Below are 9,917 nucleotides of genomic sequence, written 5' to 3' on the forward strand. Positions count from 1 at the left end.
ATTGCCCTTGTAGCCTCCGACCCTCCTGACTTTTGGATCTAATTGAATTGCTGGATGCACTCTGAGATTACTTCAGTCCCTGAAGATTGGCCTGCCATCTTTATTACAAGAAGACAGTGTAACTAGTCAAGTGTCTAAGTTGAGGGATTCTTCCAAATCAAATCTTGGCTGTGCAAGTGCCAGAATTTCTCCTCAATTTGATTTCGTTTGTGCTGTTTGAGGATCGTGTATTGAAAATCCTCTGCTGAGAGAGTCCGTAATGATTTTTGCGGAAAATCCACTCATGTTGTAATTTTGTACAGGTTCCAATCTCCCGAAATCGATTTATTACATCTTGTGCTCTACTAACATCATTTGCAATGAACTTGTTGTTGGAAATGGCGTAGAAAACTTCATTAATTTGCATACTATCGAGGACGACAGTCTTTCATTGGTCACTGCGGTCCCTAAGTCCCTTATCTACATCCGCAGCGAGTGGAAGGGTTGTCTATCTATTATTCAGTGGTGTGAGTTGGGGGCATCTTGTTCTGTAGCTTTTCCCCTCTACTTCATACATTTGTGAACATCCGTGGTAACTGCTATTGTACTGAGATAGGTTTTGTAGTATTCGATTTCTGAAGTAGAGTGTCAGTTAGTTGTATCCTGGTCTGACAAGGGCGGAGGGAAGCTCGCACGTTTAAGAACTTCTCACGAGGAGGGACCCTCAAATGGTGGTAAGAGGGTTCTCGGAATGCTTTCTTGAGAGAGGCTGCCACAAAGCAATTTTTCGGACATTTGGAGGTGGTGACGGTAATGCTTAAGGTCTTTGTAGTTCGTCAAGGAGAATCTCTGTGATGTGACAAGGTTTCTTATTCAGGCTAAATATGAGCGGTGAAAATGGCCACATTTTTAGGTGATGACACTTTTCAACATCCATAGGAATTTGTTGAAAGATGGTGCTTGAAACAGGACAAAATTAATTTGAAATCAGTCTTTGCTTTTTAGGGGAGAACACACTAGTACTTTTGTACTGTCAGCTACAAGATACCAATAGGGCTTGCATGTATGTGCCAAGGACAAGAAATTTATGCAGACATGGAAAATTTCCAAAGATAGCAACTTTGTAATTTGAATGAACATGTTTTGACTACATTCTATCTGGGATCTATATTTGGTGCAGTTGATATAAAACAGCTTTGCCTTACTGTTGTCAAAGTCAAAGTTATATCTTACATGTAACATATGGCTCGGGTTACTGCTTCCTAAGCTCCTGATCATGAACTTGATGGCTTGATAAATGGTTGCTGATACAGGTGTTGCTGAATAGGAATCACTTAAGGCATGTAAGTTGTATTGATGACGTGATTTGAGGGAGAGAGATCGCCTGGTCTATGTCCATATACATAGCCTGAGCTTCCCTATTGTTTTGTTATTAACTTGAAATTTGTTTGTTTGTCTGTTTGTTTGTTTAGAGTGCAGGAGAAATGACGTACGAACCCAAGGCTAAAACACATGTGACACTTGGGCCGTCCGCGGACTAATAAGTAGTACTCTGCCCACCCTGTTGTTTTACTATTGACTTGTAATTTGTTTGTTTAGAGTGCAGAAGCCATGGCGTACGAACCGAAAGCTGTCTGCGGACTGGGCTGGACTATGGTGGTCCTGGGCTCCCTCAGCGTCACGCTAGGGGTCGCTGAAATTTGTTTGTTTGTTTGTTTGTTTAGAGTGCAGAAGCCATGGCGTACAAACCCAAGGCTGTCCGCGGACTGGGCTGGGCTATGGTGGTCCTGGGCTCCCTCAGCGTCACGCTAGGGGTCGCTGCAGACATCCACTTCTCCGCTTTGGGCGTGAGAGCTGTGGAGCACTTCATCAGCGCACCTGTCTGGAGCGGGCTGCTGGTTGGTTCGGCCCTTCTTATTGATATTTAACCTTTAACCTTAGACCTCTACCTTTCAACTGTATCCCCCAAATATGCAAAAGTGAGAAACATGCAAAATCTTAAGACATTTCTCCAATCAAGCGGTCCATAGCGAGTTGTTGGTAGGTTTGACACTCACGATCCCTACTACCATTCACGCTGAACTTGACCTTTTAACTTTATCCCCCAATAACATACAGAAGTGAAACCTTCAGACATTTTATCAATGCTTTTGTTTAGAGGAGACGGCAGATAGGTTTGACACTCCCGTGTAACTTTAACCTTTACCCCACCTAACCTTTAACATTTGAACTTTACCTTTGACCTTTAGCTGTCATGATTGAATGATTTAAAGAAACTTTATTTGCACCATCCCTGTCGACCATCTTGATGTCTTTACAGGTACTTACGACAGGTATTCTGGGTATTTTCAGCGCAAAGAAACCAACAAATAAGTGCCTGGTAAGCAAGTTAAACTATCATTTCTTGCCTGTGGCTGTGTGACAGTGTGTTTGTATGAGTGTGTGTGTGTGTCTGTGTTTGTGTGTGTGTGTGTGTGTGTATTTGTGTGTGTGCATGAATGAAGGGGAATTTTCAATGTTTTCGCTTTTTTCAAAGATATTGAAAGATATTGGAACACTGCAAAAATGTTAGTTATAGTGTTGTATTCTGACTACGGTTCCCTCCACGGCTCCACAGATCGTAGCGTTCATGGTGGTGGATATATTTGGAACACTGAAAAAAATACAATGCAGTCAGAGACAGTTGATGCCTTGTATTGTGACTACTTTTTCTCCCACTTCTCTCCACAGATCGTGGCGTTCATGGTTGTTGCGATATTCGTGATCCTGACGTGTGCGTGCTGCATCGGCTTCGCTGCGCTGGGGATCTGGCTGGGGATCTGGCTGGACTATAGAATGTGTGCACAGTTCGACTATGGTGCGTACTACGCCGCCGTGGAGCGTCATGAGAACAACCCGACCCAATATGAAGACCCAGATTTTTGGTAAGTAATAAAGTGGATTGTTATGAGCCCATTCACAGTTTACATTGCGAATGCGCAGTGTGCTGCATTGTGGGTAAATAGGTCAAAGGTGAATGACCTTGTAAACACTTCTTGCCTACTACGCCGCACACGAGCGTCATAAGGACAACCCGACCCAATACGATGACCCAGCAATGTGGTAAGTAATAACATGACTTCGAAATCCCGATAAAACGCCTAAAAACGGAAACCGTACAACTGGAGCGCCTACTACGCCGCACAGGAACGCCATAAGGACAACTCGTCCCAATATGAAGACTCAGATATGTGGTAAGTAATAACGTAAATTCGAAATTCCGATAAAAATGCTTAAAACCACGTACAAAAAACAGCGACACGGGTGATCTGCGCTCATGGAAACGCAGGGCAAATACGGATTATGTTTCTAGTGTTAACTTAACGTTAGAAGTTAGGACGTTGTTTTCCCGAATAGGTTAAAATGTCTTTAAAAGGTTGAAACTTTCCCGCCAGGAAATTCAAGACCTACGACTGCAGCGCGTCCACCATCGGTCTTCACGCCGCCAACATCGTCCTGGCCGTGATTGAGATCATGCTCGGGTTCGCGGTGTCCATCATGAGCTGTGTGGGGCTCTGCACCATGCGACGCGCTGCGGGACAGGTGGGTACTGCAGATCATCGTCATAGTTATCAAGGAGCTTTTATACAGAGATAAAAGCTCCTTGTTGTTATCTAAGATTATGTCCTTTGAAAAGATAAGAAACATTTACAAAGTTTAAAACACACTGGAACTTTACGAAAAAGAGCAAGTGGCTAGTTCATGACATACATGTGTACATAGGCAGGAAAGCACTTGACAAAAAAACAAAAAACTTGCACACATTTAGTTTTCGGCCTTACCCAGTTTGAATAACCGACACGTTACTGCAGTTAGATGTAAGTTGAGTATACATCGGTCTAAAGTTGCTTCAACCACTAAATATGTTGTTGATGTGTACACTATAATTATTTTCAATTTACACTTGGACGAACTTTTGTAACTGTATCAACATAGCCGACATTACCAATCTTCGGTGTATCATATGGTATCTGTTTATAGCATGTATAACCGCACTTCAGCGCAACACACCAGGTTCTGCATCTGTACATAAGTCTGTTTCGTCAGCTTCTCAGACCTTTGATGCGGCAGCAGCTGGTTATATTCCACTGAACCACCTGTCTTTGCGCTTCTTTATCTGTTCTGTAGACAGTGATCTACGCTGCAGGCCCGGTGCCGGGCGGAGCGCAGGGAAACATTGTGATCATGCAGGGAAACCCGGGTTTGTACCAAGCGTTGCTATTTGTGTCTTCATGTAGTTTTCTTGTGGCGTTGAAGGATATTAAAAGCAACCGGCAGCCAGAAAGCTTCAGTATGGGAAAATTGGCGACATGCGTATGAAGTAGACTCAAACCTAAAGAGGTGAATGTAGATTCTGATTGCCATACTTTTACCTGTTCCCAGTAGATAGAATAGCGTCGATTTTAGACTCGTTATATTAACCTGTTTAGCAAATGTGTCATATCTTACATCATATCCGTTTTTATTACTGTGATACAGAGTTTGATTCGATTTTGTGTCGTCACATAAAATTTCTCTAAATCCAGATAATCTAATACCAAACAATCTTGATCGAGATAATCCAACTGTCGTTAATTCAAACGTCAACAACTAAAAGTTGATCGTTTTCCTCCCTTGCAACTCCAGGTGTCCAGGGTAGCCAACCGCAGGTGTTCGTGGCCCAGAATCCAGGTGCGACAGGCGCACCTGTCCAGCTGTACTACCCGGCCCAGATGCCACCTGCCTACCAGGTGGATTCAGGTGCAGCGCCAGGTGTGCAGGAAGAGAAGAAGGGCCCGATACCTGCTGATTCCGTGTGAAAAAGAGAACAACACAAAATGGCGTCCACCTGGTCTACATGACGTCATAAAGTACCAGGATATAGAAAGATGGCGGCGCCCTGGCTTATTGGATAAGGGTTTCTATATTGATTTTAAACGCGTCAAGACGTCGTTGATACTGCGAAAAGAACTAATATGATTCGGTGGTCAGAAGAACTGACATTGCTGATAAGGAAGCTTCTTTTTTTAAGGCAACTACAACTGAAATCAACTGATATTACCGTCATTAAAATATTACAAAGGAAAAATTGGAGGACACGTTGCGCGAATTGTACTTGTTGCTTCCAAGAGACTATAAATTTGACAAAGAGTTTGGAGAACAATACAAGTATCGAGATGCAGAATTTTGATAATTATAATGTTTATTTGTAAAGTTCCTATACCAAACATAATGTAATGCGTATGATGATTATAAACTATCACATATATTTTATGTATGCAGTATGAGATATGTATCCAGCTAAAAGTATGTAACGAGGAAATATTTACAGTTAATCTCTGACCACCACCTCAAATAAATGCTTTGGACCTAAACTTCATATACATAATTTTATAATGGTATAGTTGAATACAAGATCTAATAGGACATTACTTACTAACAAAGAAAAAGTACACAGGTATATATAGATACTTTAATACTGGGATATCAAATATTTGCATATAGTCAGTCTCTAAGCCAAACGCAGAGTCATGAGACTTAACCTGCAAAGCCTTTCGATAACGAGCCAAACAAAGTTGACTTTTAATAAGGCGTAACATTTAATAACATAAAAAATGTAGAGTAACAGAGCCCCAATTTGCTGTAGCCCCCCTCCCCACACATTATGTTCTACTCTGGAAGACTTGCAGCCTGCTTATAACGTATTGATGATGAAAACTGTATCCTTGCTGGCCTAGCAGGATGATAAAATATGATCTTTACAATCTATACAAGCTCCTGAAATACTGTAAGACAATTGTACCTTGGATACAACATTCAAAATGCCAATAGCAACGCTCACATGTTTTCTTTATACTTAATTTGCAAAATGTACCCTAACCATGAAGGCAGAATTAATTGGTGATGTTTGAGGGTCTTGTTCTCTTGATTTCAGTATAGGCTAATAACGAATGTCTAATAACAAAATATCAAAGTTTCTGTTATTAAATGCCAATCTAAGTTGCTGTAGCCCACTCCTAAGACATTTCTTCCCACACTATGAGGCTTGCAGCAAACTTATCACATATTTTAAGGACTGAGTGGAACTTGACACATGCCCTTTCACCTTTGGCCTCCAGAATGTCCAGCAGCTCGCGCGCTGCATCCTGGGGAGTCCTGGCAGCCCGGATGCGGTCGTTCTGGTCCAAGTTGATGACGTCATCAGCGCGGAGGTGGTCCAGGATGGGGTTGATGTGACGTAAGGTCTCCACCAGCTCCGGCCTCTTCCGGGCTACCCGTCCCAGCATGCCTGTCGTGAGGCAAAATACAACTGTCAATCATCCAACCATCTCCAACATTTTTTACATATTTGGAGACTGGCAAGAAACTTAAAAGACCATGAACGCGTTCTTAAACTCCTGAATGACATAACACAATGTGTCTGTAGTTATTTTATGAATGCACAAGGTATCCCGTTAAAACTGCTTAACGGGCTTCATTATGCATTCATAAAATAACTATAGTATCAATTAGACAAAACTATGCGGACAGGATTAATAGAAGTAGTGCTTCATTAGCGCTTTCTTCATTAAAATGTTAGATTACCGGAAAGTAGAGAAAATGAGGTTTTATGCCCGTCTCAGCTAGGTCTTAGACGGAAAACTGATCTGGGTACCAAAGTAGACAGCTTCGCTGGATACAGGAGACCAAACACTTTTGTCCATCTCTATGTGTCTGAGGTGCAACAAGAGGTCCTTAACTTTTTCTGGGACGTTCCTCTTGGGATGGACGACGTTCTCGCCCTTTGCCACCGCCCCCTCCACCTCTTCCCTGCTGTAGGCGTGAGGCTGCGGTCTGTGTTCCCGGAGGTCCAGGGCGCTGAGCACCATGTCCCGTGACCTGGCTCCGGGGCTGGTCTCGTGCAGCAAGTGGTACGTCATGTCCTTCAGGAGGTCCATGATGGAGTTGCAGTCCTCCCTGCTGCCATCGTTGCTCCTGACGAATATGTTGAAATGCCTCTTGTCCTGTGTGATCTGCAGCAGCGCTTCGGCCTTCCCGTCGGTACATTTGGCGCTGTTCTTCCAAAGGAGAGGCCAACTTAGCTTGTCCGCCTGCATCAGCAGCGTCTGCAGCCGCGGGAACAGGTCGCACGAGAAGCTGTCGATCTCCGTGCGGCCTCGGATCTGCAGACCGAAGTAGACAGCCTTGCTGGACACATGACTGTCTTGAGACCACACCGACTGTTCCATCTCCTGATGCAGCAGGCTGGGGAGGATAAAGGTGCGACCGTTGTTCGTGTGGCAGAGCTGGAAGTCCTGGAGGAGTTTGATCAGCAGAGGGATGTCGGCAACTGCACTGAAGACTCGGGTGAGCTCCTCTAAGGTGACGTAGTCCTCGACAGTCCTCGCAATCTTGACGATAGGGAAGTTGTCCGGAGCAAGCAGGTGTCCGAAAATGGATGTGAACAACCACTGGGGGTCCAGTACTACTGACGAGTCGGCTTCGCGGTGAAGGTAGATGATCTAAATATGATTACAGAGCAAACGAAGAGGTAAATTCATTCCCTTAGGCTAAGTTAATTTTCTGATGTAATGACCGGGTTTAAAAAAAGGAAAGAGTGTTATGATGTTGACTGTAATCTATACCAGAAAGCCGTAAATTATGAAGTCAGCAAGAGAGGTCATAATTTAACTGAAAAGAAGAAGTAAGTTAAAAATAACAATTCCTTCGAGCTCAGGTTTAAGGCAAAGACACATTTACCTCTCCCTCATCATGTAGGTACGATGAAGCCAGCTGTACGATACGTTCCTGAAGGTTCTCAGACGATGCCTGCCTGACAGTTTTCAGGTAGTTCTGCCATCCCATCACTGGGAACGTCTTTCTCTCTTCTCTCCAACCTTCAATGGTCTCGGATAACTGAACGCAGACTTTAGGAACACGTGGTCTTTGCTGTGAACATTTTAAATGTAGTCATACAAAGTGCGATATCTGAAGTGTCCAGGCAGCAATAGCGACGGCTGGTGTCACGGGAAGCCCCTTCCTTACTTACTTGAATTTTTGGCTTTTTTTTTGCTACCATTTTTTCATACATGAAATTTTTTTAGCCTTTTTTTATGAATCTTAAATAATCTGGTACTCAGGAATAAGTTTTATCTTAACGCCAAAGTCAGAGTATAAATACCAAGAATAAAGAATTCTTTATGTTCAGTACCTTCAGTATGTCGTCTCTGTATGCTGCCAGCACTTCTCGCAGCCGCTGTATCTCAGCAGACCCCGCCTCGAGGCAGTTGATGAGGAACACCTCCGATGACACAATCAATGACTCCTGGAACAGTTTCCTGTAGTGCTCCACTAGAGCTGTGGCTTGGCGCCGACCTACAGGTACAAACGGTATTGATATTGTACCAATAGCATCCAGAGAGTTGAAGACTACAGAATGGTCATTAGGCCAGGCAAGCAAGAGATTCGAGCTTTGTAGAATATATCGACATAGGCCAACTCTGAATTAATTGAACCTACAACTATCAACCGACCTGCTTCGTGGCCCTGTAGCTTGTCCGCATGACTGGCGATCAGGACAATCCGGGGTTTGTTGGTGGGATCTGCGTTACTGCAGTGGATGAAACTCAACCAGCCGTGGATCTGCGTAAAAAGAACATTTTCCTATTTTGGATGTGCTTCATTATCATAACGAATGGTGATGTGTATCAGTTTACTTGAGGATTTGAAGCAAAACATTGAGCTGGAGACTTTCACCGACATTGTGAAACTTTTTCAAGGGTTGCCCTACCTGCCGTTTTTGTTCCTCCTCCCCATCTATGATTTTGTAGACGACCGGGAAGATGGCGTTAGTGGTGCGGAGCAGCATGGCGTGTGTGACGTAGAACTGCGCCTGTCCTGCGAAGTCATGCAGACTGAGTCTCCCGATTCCCCGCACGGTTTTACTGGATACATGCACCCCCGGGGTGGGGTTAAAGACGTCTTGTCTTCTGAACTTCCTCCTGATTTTCCAGAGAGCACCCACGATAAGGCCTGTCTGGAAATTTATGTAGCAATTTCACAGATTTATGATGACTTCAGAATCTTAAGCGCTGTTGAATTCACTGCACTGTATGGATGTGGAATATATCGATACATTTTTGTCAAAATAGTTTATCATAACTTTTGACCTGTTTAATTTTGTCATTGGTTGAATTTATTGTATGCGGATTTTTACCTTTTTCAGAATCACTCGCAAAGATGTTTTTCCGACCTGCCCGTCTCCACAGAGAAACAGTTTGACTGTTGTCCCCTCCTCAGACCCCACGGAAGAGACCAGCTCGCTGTACTCCGCCTGCTTCCGTGTTTCTGTCTGGAGGTTGATGGGATAGTGAACGATGTAACTTTTTAATCATGTAATCAGTTGCCGTGCTAATGATTCGATGTAACAATAACTTGGTGAATAGATATAGAGAGACAAAGAACTATTTTGAAAACATTTGCTCTGTTGCGAAATGAATAATACTAGGGCTGGGTATCGGTACAGCGTACCGGTACAAAAGGGGTTTTCTTATTGGACCGGTCCAGAAAAATCGGACCTTAAAAATGTGGACCGTATGTTGGACCGATTAGAAAATTAACAGATTATTTTATCAGGCATTCACACGTTTTGGCGCTTGGAGGTGGAAGAAAATAACAAGAGTGAAGTAGAGTAGAGTTTATAGTAACTTCTACCAAGTTTTACAGTCAATCGTACAGGTGCAATCAGCGTTGTAGGGTTTTAAAACGCCAGTGTAAGTCTAATACTCCACCAAACTGATTTCTTTGTAGTGAAATGGACCATTGGTATGAGTCATACTGAATCAGGTTCAGGTCCCGACCTGGACCTGATCCTTTGGACCTGGACCGGACCTGGACCTGAATTTTCTGTACCGGTACCCACGCCTAAATACACTATTACG

General features: G+C 43.5%; 4 protein-coding genes across 4 annotated transcripts in view; 2 read left to right on the top strand and 2 right to left on the bottom strand.

Moving 5' to 3' along the window:
- The window catches only part of LOC118407668 (tropomyosin-1-like), a 1,169,601-nt gene that overhangs the window by 470,909 nt on the left and 688,775 nt on the right, over positions 1–9,917 (top strand). The window lies entirely within an intron of this gene.
- Positions 1–9,917, bottom strand: part of LOC118407610 (zinc finger protein 25-like) — an 865,280-nt gene that overhangs the window by 439,259 nt on the left and 416,104 nt on the right. The window lies entirely within an intron of this gene.
- LOC118407627 (zinc finger protein 525-like) overlaps positions 1–9,917 on the bottom strand; it is a 976,997-nt gene that overhangs the window by 430,326 nt on the left and 536,754 nt on the right. The gene's annotated exons all lie outside the window — the stretch shown is intronic.
- Positions 1–9,917, top strand: part of LOC118407690 — a 38,856-nt gene that overhangs the window by 2,295 nt on the left and 26,644 nt on the right. The window contains exons 2-4 of the mRNA XM_035808207.1: positions 1,704–1,877; positions 2,300–2,359; positions 2,710–2,903. Of these exons, the coding sequence (XP_035664100.1) occupies positions 1,716–1,877; positions 2,300–2,359; positions 2,710–2,903 (416 nt within the window). The 5' untranslated portion in view covers positions 1,704–1,715. The remainder of the gene's footprint in view (positions 1–1,703; positions 1,878–2,299; positions 2,360–2,709; positions 2,904–9,917) is intronic.

This window comes from Branchiostoma floridae, unplaced genomic scaffold, assembly GCF_000003815.2.
Source record: "Branchiostoma floridae strain S238N-H82 unplaced genomic scaffold, Bfl_VNyyK Sc7u5tJ_1439, whole genome shotgun sequence".
Classification (NCBI taxonomy): Eukaryota; Metazoa; Chordata; class Leptocardii; order Amphioxiformes; family Branchiostomatidae; genus Branchiostoma; species Branchiostoma floridae.